The sequence below is a fragment of the Thalassophryne amazonica genome, chromosome 9, assembly GCF_902500255.1.
Source record: "Thalassophryne amazonica chromosome 9, fThaAma1.1, whole genome shotgun sequence".
Taxonomy (NCBI): Eukaryota; Metazoa; Chordata; class Actinopteri; order Batrachoidiformes; family Batrachoididae; genus Thalassophryne; species Thalassophryne amazonica.
Window position 1 is genome coordinate 40594917 of NC_047111.1, and position 20509 is coordinate 40615425.

Genomic DNA, 20509 nt, shown 5'->3' on the forward strand with positions numbered 1-20509 from the left:
GAGAATGGCCTTGTCATGTTCGGTGTTTTTCGGTCACTGATGGCGTTTTTCAGACACTGTCAATGTTTTTCAGTCAATGTTCGTATTTTTCGGATACTGCCCGTGTTTTTCACTCAGTGTAGGTGTTTTTCGGACACTGTTGGTGTTTTTCGGTCAACTGTCGATGTTTTTCGGTCACTGCCGGAGCTTTTCGGTCACTGTCGGTATTTTTCGGAAACTGTCGGTATTTTTCGGTCACTGTCGCTGTGAAGGGTTAAAAATCCTTCACCAGCTTTCGTCTCAGCTCGCGCTCGGCGGGCAGCGCGCGCTGGCTGACTCGCTGTGGATTGTGGGAGTGGAGGATCTACCCAGGCTTATTCTCAGCGCGACGGAGACATTTCCCCCCCGAGCGCTGCTCTGTAAGTGTCCTACCGGCTTCTCCGCCTCCGCTCGGCGAGCCGTTCTCCGTTCCGCGAACAGACAGACTCGCCGCTCGGTGTTTTCTTTTTCTGTCGCCGCGGAGACCGAGAGCGGACACCGAGCTACTGGAACTGACAGGCGGGTAGGGGAGGGACGAGGAGCGGGTAATTGCTGTGGTTCTGCCGCCGACGTTCTTTCCACCATAAACCCCGCCGACCTTAACCACGACACGTCCGGGGGCCGAATGTCAGCTCGTCCGTTCGGTTCGCTCGCTGAGTATATAGAACGGATAAATAAATAATGTACGAGGCGGGTATAGTTGACATGCGGAAATGGTTCGTGTCAGCTGTTAAATTAACGTCCATCTGAGTACACAAATACTGCAGAACAGATAAATTACACATTCAAACTGCTTTCTGCCGTTCCGCTGCCACTTAAACAATATTAAAATGTGGCTTAGAGTGTAATAACGTAGGTCCAGGACAGCCTGGCCTTCTGAGTGGCTAATTGATTTGCAGAGTGCTAATTTTATCTGGTACAGCAAAATTAGGTTCCGCATCTCTGGAAGTGACTCCAAATACGTAAGCCCCAAATAATAGTGATGTGCACATTTATATACGAAAAGAATTTTATATATATATATATATGTAAAGAATAATCCAGCACTTAATGTGAAATTCGTGCTTTAGCCTAATTGATTTTAAAGAGCCCTTAACCTTGAAAACTGTACCGATGTTTTTTTTTTTCAACATACCGAAGGTGTTCTGATTTTAGACTGTTGAAACTGATGAAACATAAATTCATGATTTTCACATTTAAGTTTGTTTCAGGCATTCTTTCATTTATTTGGAGATCTTACTGTGATGGGAACCAGTTTAAGTTAATTTAGCCTTCATTAAACAAAAGAAGTTTCATATACCGTCGTAACATATGGTAATGTTAATAATGAAATTGTAAAGACAACCAAGGGCTTATTACAATGTGTCATTTTGGATGAAGCTAAGATGAAGATGAAGATAAAAAAAATGAAAGAACAAACAAAGAAAAACAAATCAAATCCCCAAACTTCAATTGTTTAATTGTATTGTCATCTAAATCAGAATCACACTTTGATGGTTGTGAAATAATGAATGCCTTGCTAAAAAGAATGTCCCACTGATAAAAAGTCACATGAGGATTGGCCTGTGCAACTTTAGGGGGTGAAAGTTTAAGTACTTGTTTGCAGAATTTTATATGGGGGGAAATAGATTGACTGTATAGCTTAACAGTTATACAGATGGATTTTGTCTAAGTCTGTAACTGAGTTCAGCCTTCAAGCTGTTTTCACTTCACATTCACCTACTGTGTATTTAAGAGTAAAGTTATTGTCAATGTAGTAGTTGTCTTAATATTTAATGCATGGTTGGGGTGGTAGTGGAGGGCAGCGATGTCCATGTAAATCTGTCATTGGATTGTTAATATGTGCCCCAACAGAGTACAATACTGGTCTCAGCACAATGTCCAGTCGAGGAGGAAAGAAGAAGACAACAAAGACATCTCGGTCCACCAAGGCTGGTGTCATCTTCCCTGTGGGACGTATGCTCCGTTACATTAAAAGGGGCCTGCCCAAATACCGCATTGGGGTGGGAGCACCTGTCTATCTGGCTGCTGTTCTTGAGTATCTGACTGGTAAGATGAGACTGTATTGAATTTTGGAAATGAAAGAATGATCAAATAATGAAGTCTGAGAAAATGTGGACATAGAATAACTTAAAGTACCTACAATGTTTTATTTGAATTCTGAATTTGTTTCACTAATGGTGTACTGAAGCTATCTACATAAATTTAAAACAAAATCTAGATTTAATGCATGAAATGTTACAAACTGTTTTTATGTACAGTACCAGTCAAAAGTTTGGTCACACTTTCCCATTCAGTTAAAGGGCAGCAGACATCAAGGGGGTTTGTTAGCTCTGAGGTTCTCAAAATTATAAGTACACGTGTTGCATAAAATCATAATAACATGCTTACTGGATAATCAAAAGGAATTCAAAATATTGTTTGTTTGTTTTTGTTTTTTTGAATGGACCAAAGAGAAAAGGATGGATATGTAAATTTAGATATATGCTCAAGTTATTATTGTTATTTATTTCTGCCAAAAACAAGCAGGCAAACAAACAAAACACATTTGGAATGAATAACTTTATTCTTTTGCAGTGTGTGTCTATGTGTATTAGACATAAATAGGAGGAGAAACTGCAACTACTTTTGTCTGTTGCATCACTAGTTATACCTGGTTCACATGACAAGATTTTAAAATTGTCGGTAGGTTTTCAATACCTGAGAGACCCCACATATGGTGATTAAAAAATCATACATACGAGGGCTGTCTGTAAAGTATAGGTCCTTTTTATTTTTTTCAAAAACTATATGGATTTCATTCATATGTTTTTACGTCAGACATGCTTGAACCCTCGTGCGCATGCATGAGTTTTTCCACGCCTGTCGGTGACGTCATTCGCCTGTGAGCACTCCTTGTGGGAGGAGTCGTCCAGCCCCTCGTCGGAATTCCTTTGTCTGAGAAGTTGCTGAGAGACTGGCGCTTTGTTTGATCAAAATTTTTTCTAAACCTGTGAGACACATCGAAGTGGACATGGTTCGAAAAATTAAGCTGGTTTTCAGTGAAAATTTTAACAGCTGATGAGAGATTTTGAGGTGATTCTGTCGCTTTAAGGACTTTTCACGGTGCGAGACGTCGCACAGCGCTCTCAGGCGGCGTCATCAGCCTGTTTCAAGCTTAAAACCTCCACATTTCAGGCTCTATTGATCCAGGACGTCGTGAGAGAACAGAGACGTTTCAGAAGAAGTCGGTTTCAGCATTTTATCCGGATATTCCACTGTTAAAGGAGATTTTTTTAATGAAAGACGTGCGGACGGGTCCACGCGTCGGGACGCAGCCGACGCGGCGCGGCGGCACAGGAAAAACACCTCCGTGTTGATAACCATTTATTAAAATCCAGTTGGCTTTTGATGGCATTCAGTGGAGTGAGTATATGAGAAATTGTTTATCAGCTGGAGATGTTCCAACTTGTCCTTAAGGCTTCCAGCAGAGGTGTTTTTCCTGTGACGGAGCGTCGCGGCGGCTGCGAGCCGACGCTGCAATCCGTCCGCACGTCTTTCATTAAAAAAATCTCCTTTAACAGTGGAATATCCGGATAAAATGCTGAAACCGACTTCTTCTGAAACTTCTCTGTTCTCTCACGACGTCCTGGATCAACAGAGCCTGAAATGTGGAGGTTTTAAGCTTGAAACAGGCTGATGACGCTGCCTGAGAGCACTGAGCGACGTCTCGCACCGTGAAAAGTCCTTAAAGCGACAGTATCACCTCAAAATCTCTCATCAGCTGTTAAAATTTTCACTGAAAACCAGCTTAATTTTTCGAACCATGTCCACTTCGATGTGTCTCACAGGTTTAGAAAAAATTTTGATCAAACAAAGCGCCAGTCTCTCAGCAACTTCTCAGACAAAGGAATTCCGACGAGGGGCTGGACAACTCCTCCCACAAGGAGTGCTCACAGGCGAATGACGTCACCGACAGGCGTGGAAAAACTCACGCATGCGCACGAGGGTTCAAGCATGTCTGACGTAAAAACATATGAATGAAATCCATATAGTTTTTGAAAAAAATAAAAAGGACCTATACTTTACGGACAGACCTCGTATAACAGCTTTGTTTGTACAGTGTGTGGTGTGCAGCCACATGGTAAAGGCAACACACCACACAAGAACAGATTTCACTCATGAGTATTCCCAGGTCAGAAGGGAAATCTCTCAAAACCTCTCGACATCAAATGTGACTTTGGAGTAAACAATTTTGGATTACCCTCCGTGCTTCCATCACCTCGTTTTCTGATTGCCTACATATCACATTCAACAGGCTGCATGCTCATATATCAGGCCAAGACAATCTAACATGTTGAATATTCACAATTTGAGGTCTGAGCGGTCCTGAGGTCCTTCCAAGCAGACTAGAGCACTCTTAAGCCCCTTTCACACTGGGGTTGCTTTGAGTTGCGTCGTGCGTCGTCATGACGATGCCAGGTGGAAGCAACCTAGTGCTGAGACGATGCAGCTCAATGCTACAACAGCGCGAGGGACGCAAAGGACGAAGCAAGTTGGACGCCACTGAACATGTTTAATTTTTTTTTGCGTCCTGTGCTCAACACAGAAATTAAGTGGTTTAAACACAAATCAGAGCAATGCGAGTGTACTCAACGTGACTGGAAGCCACACCATCACAATACGTTATCCGATGCCAATTTATGATTCCTGCTGTGTTCCATTGTTCCCGAAGTATAAATCACGCAGGATTGTTTTTATACCGTGTACACAATGCAGTAAAACTACAAGCTCAAAAAGAACACAGAAAAAAAGCTGATTGCAGCTGCTGCTGCAGCTACTCGCTCTTAAATTCTCTCACAACTATGTTTAAATAAAGTCCATAAAAGTCCTACTCACAGACTGATTGCCAGAGACAGGATATGTCCACATCCAGTAAAAAGTCTGGACATCTCCAGTCCACTCACAGACGGTCGTTCGCGCACACGTGAACAATTAAAAAAAAAAAACTGTCTGGCTGCTGCAGTTCCTCGCTCTCAGCTGAAACTCTCCGATAATTGTGTTAAATGAAGGACAAAAAAGGACATAAGTCCTGCTCACAGGCTGATTGCGAGACAGAGACAGGACATGTCCACATCAAGTATAACTCCAGACATCTCCACATTTACACATGGACGTTTCGTTTGTTCGCGGTCAAAGGAAGATAAACTATAACAGAAATCAGAGTGCAGACCTGCAGCCCTGCACAAGAACAAATATAAACTAGAAGAGAAATCAGAGTGCACAGACTGGCTGCAGTCAGATTGTCTGCAGGTTTTCCTTTGTACTGTCACCTTCTCTCTGCGCCCTGCTGTGCGCACCTGATGCAGAAATGCCTGTGTCATCATGACGCCACACGACGCAACGTGAAGCAGACCTGGTATGAAAGGGGCTTTAACATGCCACGAACAGCAGGAATATCTGATAAGATCTTTAGAGCCATCACAGTAGTTGGTGCTTCCTTAAGCCCCTTTCACATTGGCGTATTCGTAGAGCTGCTCATTGTGGCGTATTGTCTACGCTGAGTTGAGCAGCTCTACGCCCACTTTTAGCAGCTCTACATTGAGTTTTTGCTACCTACGCAGCAGTATGTTGAGAGCTACGTCCATAGGACGGAAGAAATTAAACATGTTTAATTTTCTTCGGCGTAGAGCGCTGGACACAGTTTTAAGCAGGTCTGCGCAGCACAGCGTTACTGCATGCAAGTCTGTGCAACACTGCGCTTCTGTACACAACCAAAAACTGATTGCGTGAATCCAGAGGAATCAGCTGAGAACATGAGCTGCATGTCGGTGCGCTCATCAAACGCCCTGATCGATCAGGTCTGATCACATCAGTGGACCTGATCGGAGCAACTGGAGGTTTAAAAGTTTAATGAGTCACAGCGTTTCATTCATGGCAGCCTTTACCACAGCCAGACTCAGCAGCATCTGTACACAATGAAAGTGATCCACCAAGACAAAAAAAAAAGTTAAATGACTGTTTTTGAACCGCACCAAACCTGCAGTAGAGAACAGAGCGCACTTCCACAGAGGCAGAAAATAGCACTGAACTGGTTTAATAGCGGCATGGTACACGTGAACACACGCAGCTGCAAGTATGAAACGAACACAGAAAAAGGCTGAGTACGCATGCATTTCGGGCGTATTTAAATGAAACACAACACTGCAATACGCAGCTCTACGAACACGCCAATGTGAAAGGGGCTTTAGGGCCCCTTCACACATACACACATAGTGCGAATAAAGTACAACTCAGGGTGACTCATGGCGAAACAGCTCGTATGATCGAACCATCGAAACATCATGCCGACGGGCAGATGTGCACGATACCGGTGCGACAGTTCGTGTACGTGGGACCACGCTGCCAGCAGCTGCACGACATGGTTACACATCGTGCAGCTGATGTGAAGAAAAAATAAATAAATAAAAAAATGCATGCTGCGATAGTTTTGTGCACGTGGGAGCACAGCAGCTTTTCACAACAGCTGTGTGATGTGGGTTACCCACATCCCCACAGCGATATATGTTGTTTTTTTTTTATCTCCACGTGATGACAGCAAGCAGACACACGTACGTCACAGTGGGCAGTTGTTAGTCCATGTCCATCCACACCATGGAGCTGTATATAAGAACTAGAGAGCGCAGTCCCAATGCTGCACACAAAACAAAAACGTCCCTTCATGGACAGCAACATGACGTCTCCTAACCGGAGAAAATATTGATTAAGTACCCGGATGTTAATGCATTTTTAATGGAGATTCGCGACTGAACACACTCAGAAAAATGCTCGCAAAATCCGTGTTAAAATGCCATTTTGACCTGGATATCGAGCCAGTAAAATTAATTTACATTAAATTATGTGAGGAAAGTATTAAACTTACTTTGACACTCACACATTCCCAAATATTAGTGTTGAAAGTTACACAGATCTGCGCTGTTAAGCTACGCTGCTAGGCTGAGCAGCTGCTATGTTCAACGCAGCGCGGCTCCTAAAACCATTACAATACATTTTTCTATATCTATCTATCTATCTATCTATCTATCTATCTATCTATCTATCTATCTATCTATCTATCTATCTATCTATCTATCTATCTATCTATCTATCTATCTATCTATCTATCTATCTATCTATCTATCTATCTATCTATCTATCTATCTATCTATCTATCTATCTATCTATCTATCTATCTATCTATCTATCTATCTATCTATCTATCTATCTATCTATCTATCTATCTATCTATCTATCTATCTATCTATCTATCTATCTATCTATCTATCTATCTATCTATCTATCTATCTATATATATATATATATATAATATTATATTTTTACACAGTTATCCTTTATTGACCGAGTTTCATTCATGAAGTCAGTGGTGTGGGTACACATCTCTCTGTGTGGGTGTGACTGTGAGCGACACAGCGCGGGTCATTATAATCTCATTAAGATGCAAATTAAAAAAAAATCCCCAGTCTTGTCGAACAATTTTAATCACTAACGACAAGTATTTTAACTAGACATTGGTCTAGCAGTGGAAAATATCAACTAGACATAAGTGAAGAGTTAATGGTCCATGTCATCGGGCGACACAGGTACGGCAGGAAACGTACAGCTGTTTATCATCCAAATATCACGGACAAAGTGACAAGAATAACCAAAACCACTTACTTATGGAAGGAAATATTGGGTGAATCTCAATTCTACCCCTCGGCCCTTCCCCTTACCCCTTCCCCTCCGTTTAGCGCGGGCACGAGAGACAGAGGGGTGTCTCAATTCTCTTTGGAGTGAGGCGGAGGGGAAGGCGGAGGGCTACAAACCCCTCCGTTTGGAGTGTATCTGGATGCACACTGCGTTTGGAGGGGTAGGAGGAGCTTACTGCTGTCTCCGAAAAAACAAACATGGCGCTGAAAGAGCCGCACAAATGAAGCGGTTTTCATTACAAATTACGCTGTTTAGAAAGTTATAACTTGCCAAAAAACTTTACAGGCAGTTGTCTGTGACAGTAACATGTATGCTGCTGGATGCATGTTGCGTATGTTGTCGTTCTGAAGAATATCGTAACTTCGCTCATGTGAAGGCATTATAATGGATATACACACGAATGCTATGATAAGACACTTTTATTTCTCACAATGGAGGAAATCATTATAAAGTGAAAGCACGTTAATTTGTATGTTCATAAATCTTTGGATAATAGTGATCCCTGCTGTTGGATTTCAAGGTCTGTAACACGTGTGTATTTTGTAAACAAACGGAGCCCTGAACACACTCGTCTCCTAATAAGCTTTCAGGCAGAAAATGAGGAGAAGTTTCATCAATGGGACTAAGTTGGAAAATATATACACACACATATATGTGTAACACATAACTTGACGTCTTAATAGACTGCTATTATTTGTCAAGGAAATTTCTAAAGGAATTAGGGCTGGATGCAAAAAATGGGAGAATTTGAAAAAGAAATATAAGGTTAACAGAACTAGATGCAGCCCATAACATACATACAGGTGCTGCTCATATAATTAGAACATCATGAAAAAGTTGATTTATTTCAGTCATTCCATTCAAAAAGTGAAACTTGTATACATTCATTGCACACAGACTGATATATTTCAAGTGTTTATTTATTTTAATTACTAATTAATTAATTACTAATCAATCAATTAATGATTAATCAAAGAAATCTGCAACTTCTTCTGTTTCTTTGCATTTACGCAGAAAGGCGAGAAAATAAAAAGAGCAAACAGGCTACTGCAACAAGTTGCGTTTCGGTTGCCATGTTAACAAACAGTGAAGACGGCAGTTTAACACGAGCAGTTTTTTTTTCTCCTAAGGCGGAGGGGTGTCTCAATTCATAGGGCTGGAGGCATACCCTTTCATCTTACCTCTTGTTTTAAATGGGGTGGGTGTAGGGGTAGGGCCAAGGGGAACGGGAAGGTGTACAAAAGAGAATTGAGATTGGGGGATTGTCTCCCTTGTTCCTCCATTTGTGGCTTTGCCAACATGCGCAACTTTCCGGCATATTCCACCTGTTTCTTGACGAGACTAAGTGAACTTCTATGCACGCAAATCACTAACTTGCCCGGAATTAAAATGGCGATCACGCCTCTTTGTCGGCACACGGCTCAGCGCTACTGCGCTCTCTAGTTCTTATATACAGCTCCATGATCCAAACACTGTACGTGCTGTTCAGGTGGGATGTCAAGAATGACAGATCTCCACAGCCGTTTCTGTTGGTGGCCACACCTCCTGTCAGTTTAGCACACACACCAAAGCCACACTCGTGGGGCACTTAGACAGATTTTACTGCCAGCACGACAGTGATTGTCTGCTGACTGTTGTCGTGTTAATAGTGCGAATGGCCACACATTTTCTCTGCGCCATGTGAGTGGTGTTAGATGTTCGTGCGTGTCATCTGGAATTTATCCGACACCTGCCGCGAGAGGGATCGAGGGGCTCGCACAGGGCACACTCTGTCTTTCAGCTGCTGGTGTGTGCAAATAGTTGTAACAACAGGTGTACGAGGCATTGGAGACACGAGTCCTGCTTCATGCGCACTTTATGCGCAAATCTGTTGTGGGCTGGGGTGTTTGGCTGGCTTGGTTTTTGTTTTCTGTTTCTCCCACCAGGTGGTATGCATTCAGGACTGAGTGGCTGAGCATCAGGACCTCACCCTGAACACCTGAGGCTTGTTATCACGTGCAGGTCATCAGGACTCACAGCTGTGGTGTATTCTGTCTTAATCAGAGATTGCTGCATTTAAACCTTGAATGCACAGTGTGTGATTGCCAGAGACTCGACCTTGTGAGCAGATGTGTGAGATTGACGTCAGGAGAACAATCTCACCGTCACGGACGCAGAGACCGCTCCAGGTTTGACGCCACAGTCTGTGAAGGAGGATTGGGTGAGGTCTCACGCTCTTCAGCACACTTCCTGAGGTAACTTGGTTTTGGTGACTTTTATGAAGTAATGACAGTGGATTAGGTGTCCCTCACACCTTGTGTTAGTGAGCTGTCACGTTATGCTAATTGTCTAACCAGCTTCTGCTGCAGTGGAGATTTGAACTGAGTTGTTCCGTGCCTGCAGAGTAAGAAGCTGATGTATAGATTTAAGCCAGGAAGTGTTTGCTGATTGCGTGCACCTTTGAGTTGTGTCTCTCTGTGTGGAGTTGGACTCACCTCATGTTTTCTTTCTTCACAGACTCGGTTTGTCGCGGCCACCTGGGGGGTGTCGGCGGGGTCCCTGGGTCCAAACTGCTGTGGCTCCGGACCGTTTGCGCTGCTGAGAGCGCGCCGTGTTTTCACCTCACCAGACCGCGGCCTGTTTAGTTGTTTAGCACTGTATCACCCCACTGTTATGTTTATTAAATTCTGTTACCTTTTGAACCGTGCTCTGCTTATTTTATGCTGGGTCGGTTCTCCGACCGCGTCCGAAACATAACAAAATCGGCCAAATTCGCACTATGTGTGAAGGGGCCCTTAAGATTGCCGGAAGGGGAAGATCAGGTCAGAAATTGCCATAATTATCTTGTTTTGTGAACCAGGCATGAGAGAGGTTCTGTCTGAGATCCAGGAGCATGCATGTTTTGCTTCATGGAATTGTCGTAGATTCTGACTGGCAACCACCTGGGCACCATGCTTGGTGTGATGTGACTGTCTTTTTTGTCTTGACTGGTTAGTGGGGGTCCTAGCAAAGAGGCACCTGTTAGCTGGATCATGTGCAGAAATGTTTATAATGGAACAGCACAGTGGCTTAGTGGTTAGCACTGTTGCCTCACAGCGGAAAGGTCCTGCGTTCACTTCTGACCTGTACCTTTCTATGTGGAGTTTGCATCTTCTCCCTGTGTTTGTGTGGGTTCCCTCCAGATGCTCAGGTTTCCTCCCACGTCCAAAGACAGTGACTCTAAATTGACCGTAGGTGTGACTGGGTGTGTGAATGTGTTTGTATGGCTATATGTACCCACCCTGCAATAGACTGGCAGTCTCTACAGGGTGTACCCTGCTTCTCACCTAATGATCGTTGAGATAGGCTCCAGCTCCCCCATGACCCTTAACTGGAATAAGCGGATTCATAAAATGGGTGGATGTTTGTTATGTTACAGCTGACACTCCCTCATGATACATGCAGTATGGTTCAACCTGTGTCATTTTAAATATCTGCTTGTTTGATACAAGGCCATTACAACAGTACCAAAGGATTTCCTGGAGAGACATGGTACCAAAGACACTCAGTCATTGTCTTATGTCATAGCTTCCAATTGGGTAGGTTGACGACCTGGAGCACTTCTTTCTTGTAATAGACTCACTGTAGATCTCTGTCTCATGATTTCATGACTCCATAAAACCATAGGCTGGATTTCTGGGGCTATTGCTTTGGAAAGCGAATCACTCATTGAGTCTGACGATCTCACCACTTCCAGACACACTGCTTGTGGTTGAGTCCAGGAAGTTACTGAGAGCATGGATGCAGGCTTTGATTCAGGCGAGTCCCATGTCTAGACATTCTGACTCCTTAGTTTTTCATAGACATTCAGTGATTATATATTAAGTACAGTATCATCTGCAAAGTTGAGATTAATTAACCTTTCTTCACTGAAATGCACCGAGTCAAAGGACTCCACAACCTTATCCAACACTCACTAATGCAAGGAGTTAAAAAAGAAAACATCCATGATGAACCTCAAAATTAATATGGAAGAAGTCTGGGACTGCCTCCACTCTACACAGCACTGATGGTAACATTGTATAGGCCAGCTATAATACCTCCAAATTCTCAGGTTGTTCCACAGAGGATGGCAAAGCGTTTGTGTTAAAATTTATGCTTGTGTTCAGTGAGTACCTGCAGAGGTAGGACATGGCTTGTCTCAGCGTGGTGCATCTCATCTTCATGATATTCAGTGAGCCCTTGAACTTGAAACCCCTTTTGGGAACATTGGCAATTTCAGCACAAACCTTTGGCAGCCTTCAAGTCAAACCGCTGCAGTATGAATGCAAAATAAACCTAAAATGGTATTTTGTCAGGAAAGTTAGTGCTTTCTTGTACTATATAAGCACAAACATGGCTTTGAACTGCCCAAAAGGTTAAGGATTTGTGTGTCATCTGTTCATATGTTACTTGTGCTTCCAAGTAAACATTTTGTTTCACATTCATGATTTTCACATTAAAGATTGTTTCAGGCATTCTTTCATTTATTTGGAGATCTTACTGTGATGGGAACCATTTTTAAGTTAATTTAGTCTTCATTAAACAAAAGAAGTTTCATATACCGATGTAACGTGGTAATGTTAATAGGTAATGGTGTCCACTCTGTTACATTATGCAACCCACACTTTGGCCTTTTCATTACAGAAACTAAAAATTTCACGAATTCAGAAAACATTTTCAGTTTTTTAGTAAATGATGAATTAAAAAAAATTTTAAATCATATTTTTTAAACTTGACCTGGGCCCGGTCTAATCTTTCAGTCTACTAAACGTAATCAACCACAGTAAGTCGTCCAACATTATCTGTCTAATCACTGTTTCACACTTTCATGAATCGACGGTTTTCATGGGCATAACAGCCTCGTGCGTGCAGTTGCCAAGAGACACCTCCAGTGTGCAATAGTTTTGTTGATTTCCAGGTAGGATGTTGTCATCAACTATCCAGCATTTGTTTCATTAACTGGCTTTATTAACATTTATGGACCCATACAAACCGCTTAGCTCTTAGCCTAGCAGTTTCACTCTTGTTTCTTCTTCTACACATCCGTCAAGCCTTTTTGTGCACACAACGCTACTCTGAGTAACAGCGACAAATAGTGGCTAATGTGAAAACTAGTCGAGGGTATTTTTGTTTTTAGGTAGTTGTGTTACACTGCACTCCAGTTGTGTGGGCCGCTGAAGAGGAGGTACTGCTGGCCCACCACCACCAGAGGGCACCCTGCCTGGAGTGCGGGCTCCAGGCACCAGAGGGCGCTGCCGCCTCACAGGAACAGCCGGAGTGACAGCTGACACTCATCACCTATGACAGCTGTCACCACTCATCTGATCAGCATCGGTATATCAGCAAGACGTCATCTCCACCTCTGCCGAGATATCGTTCTACCTGGAAGGTAACGTACCTTAGCTGACTGTTGACAGTATTCTGTTGTAACTTTGTGCGTTGTAGTGTGGACTACTTTTCCAACGAGAGGTGGAGGTAGCTTTCCTGCCGTACGGATTCCTGGGTGCAAACGCGCCCTCATTTAATTGCTTTTTTGTTCCTCGCCAGCAGTACCAGGTCCGACACGCGGAGGCAGTGGCCACCTGGGAGTTCGGGACTTGGCGGCTCCAGTATTCCCGGGGTCTGGTGGCGGAGGAAATCGTGTGGTTCCGGTTCTGCTTTGGACAGGCGTCTCCTATCTTCGAGCCTGCCCACACGACACCTTTGTGAATTGACTTTTTTTCCTATTGTTGTAATCTGTTGTATTTGTTGTGCACATTCACAACAGTAAAGTGTTGTTATTTGACCTACTCCATTGTCCGTTCATTTGCGCCCCCTGTTGTGGGTCCGTGTACCTACACTTTCCCAACACCAGTTTTGTGTTTGTATACACACACACACGCACACAAAAATAAAACAGTGGTATTGATAAGAGCCATATAAAAAATTCTATTTGTTGAATTTATTTTTGCAAAACAAACCAACAAACAAACAAACATGCAAGAACTTTAAGGAGCATTTTGGAGTGAATGTAGTTTTTCAAGTGTATTCTTTGCAGTGACTTTAATGTGGTTGCAGTATCCCCCGTGTAAGTGTAATATCTCGGAAAAACAAGTATCTGATGAGAAAACAACTGTCTTTCTTTTCATGTGTCCGTAATATTTACTTTCTGAAAAATTGGACAATAATACCAACAAATGAGCATTTGGCTTAAATTAGGAACTCTTATACATTGTTGATTGCATTAGTTCCAGTTTGTTATATTTCAGTCTTTAGATTCTGAAATTAGTTTCTTGTATCTGCATGGTAAGTCATGTTAACACAGTGGCCTATAACAAGAAAGGAGAGCTATCCAGTGTTGTGGAGAGTGCTGAGGCTCCAATGTCTCTTTCCAGACATTTCTCAGTTAAATAATCCCCTGATGCCCTGTGATTTCAGTTACATTTGGAAGCATATTACAGTTAAGCTATATTGTGTTGTTATTAATTTTTGCCTTGCTTTATAAAATAGTAGAACTCTTAGAAAGTTTTGTTATCTGTATTTTGTTTCAGATTTAGTCTTAAATAAAACGGGTGGGGGTTATCGTTTTAAGCCCCTTTCACACCGGGGCTGCGTAGAGTTGCATTGTGCTGCATATCTGGTATGCAGGAATGGCTGCGCATGTTGCGCGCAGGGGGAAGCTTGGCCCACCTCTTCTTCTGTGGTTTTGAAGCTTCACTGCCAGCAAAGTTCAGCAGAGTCCAGCGGGATCTAGCAATGGGTTAAAGTTCTCCATCATCGCAACGGATTTCCGTCATTTGGAAAATTTAACCACACATACGCGCGCGTGTTGTCATGCTCGTTTTGGGGCCGAAATATGATACTCTCACTGTATAAGCAACGTCCCATTCTGCGCTAATCAAAGTAGCAGCAATGTCAGTGTGGATGGCGCCGCACCGTGGAGGAAGGGACCGTTTAAATTTTCACCCCTCTCTACTCTGTTTACTGCTTGCCATGAGCCATGGTCCTTCTCCTCCCTGTCTTTGTGGGAACATTGGCAGACCTTCCCCAAGTAGAGCAGGTGACTCTTTTTACTGTTGTGTTTTGGGATGGTGAATCTGATTAAAACTAATCCACTAAGTCGGCGTGATGTCGTTGTTTTATAATTGCCATGGCATAGACATTCAGAACCAAGCCGAAAGAGCAGCAGGAGGGAGTCCTTTGGAGAGGGACTGAGACGTTTTTATCAGTCGGACCTGCGGCTGGAGGACTGACGCCCAGCCGGTAACAGACGGTGGCAGCAGCAGAGAACGAGTCACTTGGAAGAAAAGCGCTTAATCAGTGAAGTTCCACAAAAACCACACATGAAGGATATATTTTTTTCTTTCCTTTTTTACACGAGGGACCATAACTTCAGCTTGTCGGTGAGCCAACGTGACACCGGTAACACCGCCAGCATTTGAAGGAACGAGTTACGTCTCACATAATGGAGGACATTATTTTTAACTTCAGTTGATGAAATGACGAAGTGGCAGATATTAATGATCCAGTCCGGGTCTGAGAGTTGGCTGCCCCTCGGAAAATCCATGTTAATGAGGAACGAATAAAAACTCCGGTGGGACACAGCAGGCGAGCCTCGTTTTTTGATCGCACAGAGAGTCCTGGTTAGTAACTTTAATCCACAAAAAGGTGAGTCACGATTGATATCTTTAAATGGCTTTGACAAAGTTTAACTTGCGGTATGCTACGTTTATTTTACGAGTGAGAGCATTTTACCGATTAAATGTGAATAAGCCAGTTTCGAGTTTCTCAGTGCGCATAAAAAATTTGACTTATTTAAAGAGCACCCCCAGACCCCCATAATCAATACTGTGTTTTTACTTCACAGTTTGAAGTGACTTTTATTTGTTTCAGAGGGCTTCATACCCATTAAAATTCACCAGAATATACAAAATTTCACTTGCTCTATTAAAAATGTTCTGGGGGAGCACCTGTAGACCTCCCAGAATCAATACTACACCCTACCCCCACCACCCTTTATGTACCTTTATGTTCAGGTTTTTCATTCTTTTTATGTTTTTTCTCTCTCTCCTTGGAGGCTATTTAGAATAGATTTGTATACTGTATTTATTGAGGAAAAAAGAGTGTGTGCCCCCACTACGCCACATTTTAGGGAATTGCTGGCATTGATTTTTGCTGGGAAAAAAATTCAGTCAGATGAAAATTTATTGCTTTAACCCATGATCTAGCAATGCAGGTATGTACTGTTAAAAATCGAAAAGGATTTTTCGCCAGACTGGCAAAGATTAGCGTACAATTGCGCAGGCATGGTGTGCAGTAGCAGAGTGTTGCATAGACTTGTGGAGAGCACTGCATCCAGTGCTCTACGCTGAAAGTCCGTGAAAAAATTAAACGTGTTAAAATTTTGCATCCGTGTCGCGGACCCCTTTGCGTCCCTCAGTATATTGCCATCATGTACGGCTGCATAAGCTCGCCGTCGTCGGTACACCACATGCAACTCTGCGTTGGCCCAATGTGAAAGGGACTTAAATCACAAGATCCTGTAGCACACATGTTGTGCAATACATTTTGATACAACATATAGTACATTTTATACATTGTTTTACTGATACAGCGGAGATCCTGGAGTTGGCTGGTAATGCAGCGAGAGACAACAAAAAAGGTCGTGTTACACCACGGCACATCCTGCTGGCCATCGCTAATGATGAGGAGTTGAACCAGGTCAGAGATGTGAAGATCAAAGGAAAAATTAATATACTTCATCATTTATGCCACTGTCAGTTATTTTCCAACACATACAACACTGTTTAATTTCCCACAAATCAGGTGTCTCATTTTGCCCTGTATCAGTTGCTGAAAGGTGTGACCATTGCAGCAGGTGGAGTCCTGCCGAACATCCATCCAGAGTTGCTGGCCAAGAAGAGAGGGTCAAAGAGCAAGCCAGAGATGACCACCTTTCCTTCCCCTGAAAAGAAGCCCAAGTCTGTCAAAAAAGCAGCAACCAAGAAACAGAGTGGGAAAAAGGCAGGAGGAAGGGCTAAGGTATTGTAAAGTGAACACCCCCAAATCCATTTAAGGTTAAGTGTGGGGAAAATAACAGTTACTGAACAGTGCACAGGAAAAAAACAGTGACCTGTAATAAAACTGTTTATTAAGATTTTAACGAGGATATTAAAATTCAATTTTTAATGTGTTATATTTAAAATATTGAAATATTTCTATATTTGGTGAGCAAACAAACAAAAGGAGCAAGACTTAGAAAAGGTCCACATTTTGTCTTTGTCAGTGGGCAGGTGGAAGTGTAATTAATTTCTAGTGATGGATCAGAACAAAAACACTAACCAGACTAACTCAGTAGGCACATGCTAGAAAAGTTAAGAACAGGGCAGTGCTTGAAATATCATGTTATCTGGTGTCTTATAATTGCTTTGCTGATAATGAAATGGTTCTCTGTACACTTGATAAAGTTGAGTTAACCACGTCAGTATATTATAGAATCATATAGTTCTGTGCTGTCAGCTAAACAAATGTATGTCTTCTGATTTCATATATATATATTTATATGCAGAAACAAGAACTTTTACATTTTGAGAGGCATTTCCTTTCATGACAGAAGGGTCTATGTCCAGTGTTGATACCATTTCCACACAGTGTTAACACTGTTTTCATTGTGAACTGATCTCTCTTGTCTTTGGGAACCTTTTATAGATATTATACCATATAGGCCTTTTAGTACAGTTTGTGTTTCAGATATCAGTTGGCCCAATTTGTGACTTTTTTGTCTAAATCATTGCTGTTAGATTTTTTTTTTCCCTCTGTCTGCATATATAGTAATGGTAAATGCCACAGTGGCAGAACCATTTATGAACATTAATACACACAAGGTATGTAGTGCGTGAGTGAACGTGGTGTGTGTGTGTGTGTGAGTGTGTGTGAGTGTGAGTGTGTGACTGACCCCCATCCGCGCTTCCCGATCAGTCTTCAACCTCCAACTCAAAGCCAACCGACAACTTCTATCAGGAAGGGCAGACCACCAAAACAACACGAAGACAGACACGAACGAAGGCAATAACTGTGAAGTGAGACACCGAGGAGACAGGGCCTCAACCATACAACCTACCAGGACAAACAACCACACATGAACAAACAGTGACAGCAACAGTCTGTTGTCTAATTAGTGAGCATCCATACCCTAATCTAGGACACCAGAGTGTTAATCCCCTTGAGAGCACCCAAAACCGAATTGCGGTGACGGCCACAAACACACAGCCTTCCACACACAGAGACCCAGATCACAGCTAAATATCCGATGCTGTGGCTGTGACATGGACCACTCCTTGTCCTTGTGGAGGGTGTTAATGAATATCTTCTGGACAACTGTCAAGTCAGCAGTCTACCCCATGATTGTGGTTGTGTATACTCAACCAGACTGAGAGATTCGTGGTGTTTATACTGTATAAATAGTTACTCAGACTGCAAATGAAATATTCTAATATTTTGAGATACGTGTTTTTTTCCTTTAGCTGTAAGCCGTAATAATCAAAAATAACATAAAAACTAGTCCTGAAATGTTTTGGTTTATGTAATAAGTCCAAATATATGCAGTTTTCATTTTCTGAAATAACACAAAAATTTTGAAGTTTTGATATCAAATTTTTTAGATGCACTCAGGGAGTAGTGAATGAGGAGTGATTACAGACACAAGATATAATAAATCCCAGATGTTTTAGTACTTTTTTTTTTCAGAATCAGATTTATTGCCACGTAAGTTCTCACATACAAGGAATTTGATCTGGTGTTATTGGTGCATAAACAACAATAATAAAAAAAGAAAAGGAAAAAAAAATACTTCTCTAAGAAGTAAAATAGTGAAATAGGCAAAACTGTGTTCACTGTTAAATAAATATAATATAGAGCGATGGGACTGTGCAAAAGCATATGTTGGTGTGCAGATGTATAGTACCTTTCAGGGCAGGGATGACCAATCTCTTCTTTGTGGAAGTGGGGGGGCAGGGTAAATGGGGTCTCTGGAATTATTTATTAGTCTACCTGTGGATGGAAAGCTGTTTTTGTGTCTTGAGGTTTTTAGTCCTGATGAACCTCAGCCTCCTGCCAGAGGGGAGGGTGAAAAAACGTTTGTGTCCTGGGTGAGAGGGATCGGCCACAAACGTCCTTGCTTGCCTCAAGGCCTTGGAGGTGTACAGCAGTGTACTAGACGGTGATGAAAGAGGAGATGATGGACTCAGTGATGGAAGTGTAAAAGTTCACCATCATTGTTTTTGGCAGGTTGAACTTTCCCAGCTGCTGCAGAAAGTACATCCTCTGTTTTGCTCTCTTGATGAGAGAGCTGACATTCAGCTCCATCTTGAGGTCTTGGGTGATGATGATCCCCAGGTAACGGAAGGACTCCACAATGGCAACTGGGGAGTCATGTTGTGAAAGTGTAGTGACACGGACCCACAACAGGGGGCGCAAATGAACAGTCAATAGATGAGCCAAAAAATAACAATTTAATGTTGTGAATGGTGCACAATGAATACACAGACAATCTCAGAATATGATTACAGTCAATCCACAAAGGTGACGTGTGGGCAGGCTCGAGGATAGAAGACGTCTGTCCTGAGAAGAGCCGGAACCACACGATTTCCGCCGCCACCGAACCTGGTGAATACTGGAGCCGCCAAGTCCCGAATTCCCAGGTGATCACCGTCCCCGACTGTCGGATCTGGTACTGCTGGCGAAGAACAAAGACAGTCAAATGTGGGTGTGTGTACACCCAGTAACAACAACGGTGGGAATGCCACCTCCACCTCTCACTCAATATGCTGATGAGTACCGCAGTGATTCCTCAGGGGAAAAGAGTGCCATCCTGCACTCACTCAGCCCCCACAAACTAAGGACCGGTACTCCTGCAAACACTCACAATAGACAGATTATTAGTTACCACAAATGGCTGAGGATATTACCTCCATTGACGTACGATATCTCGGCGATGAGGTGGAGATGACGTCTGGGTTTTATGGAGTGGGATGATGAAGAATGAGTGACAGCTGTCAGGACATAATGAGTAACAGCTGTCACTCCCGGCTGTGTCTGTGGCGGCAGCGCCCTCTCGTGCCTGAAGCCCGCACTTCAGGCAGGGCGCCCTCTGGTGGTGGGCCAGCAGTACCTCCTCTTCTGGCGGCCCACACAACAGGACCCCCCCACCTCAACGGGCGACCTCCTGGCGCCCGACCAGGTTTATCGGGGTGCCAGGAGAGCCGGATCCAGGATGAAGCTCCTCTTCACCCAGGAGCGTTCTTCGGGTCCATACCCCTCCCAGTCCACCAGATATTGGAACCCCCGGCCCATTCGACGGACGTCCAGGAGCCGGCGCACTGTCCAAGCCGGCTCCCCGTCAATGATCCGGGCAGGAGGCGGCGCCGGACCGGGAGCACAGAGGGGTGAGGTGTGGTACGGTTTGAGTTTGGAGACGTGGAACACCGGGTGGATCCGCAGTGAAGCTGGGAGCTGGAGCTTCACTGCGGCAGGGCTGAGGACCTTGAGGATGCGAAATGGGCCGATGAACCTGTCCATCAGTTTCGGTGACTGTACTTGTAGTGGGATGTCCTTCGTCGACAACCACACCTCCTGCCCGGGCTGGTATGCAGGGGCCGGGGACCGCTGGCGGTCTGCATGGGTCTTGGCCCTCGTCCGGGCCTTCAACAAGGCAGAACGGGCGGTGCACCACACCCGACGGCACCTCCGAAGGTGGGCTCGGACCGACACCGGCACACCGACCTCT

The 20509-nt window shown here is 43.5% G+C and overlaps 1 protein-coding gene across 2 annotated transcripts in view; it reads left to right on the plus strand.

Annotated features, from left to right (window-relative positions):
- The first annotated feature begins 252 nt into the window (after positions 1-252).
- LOC117517034 (core histone macro-H2A.1) overlaps positions 253-20509 on the plus strand; it is a 100252-nt gene continuing 79995 nt past the window's right edge. Inside the window, exons 1-4 of one of the 2 annotated variants that reach the window (XM_034177943.1) lie at positions 253-398; positions 1873-2067; positions 16340-16446; positions 16576-16767. In XM_034177943.1, coding sequence (XP_034033834.1) covers positions 1896-2067; positions 16340-16446; positions 16576-16767 — 471 coding nt within the window. In that variant the 5' untranslated portion in view covers positions 253-398; positions 1873-1895. The remainder of the gene's footprint in view (positions 399-1872; positions 2068-16339; positions 16447-16575; positions 16768-20509) is intronic. The other variant, XM_034177944.1, reaches the window with a different exon arrangement.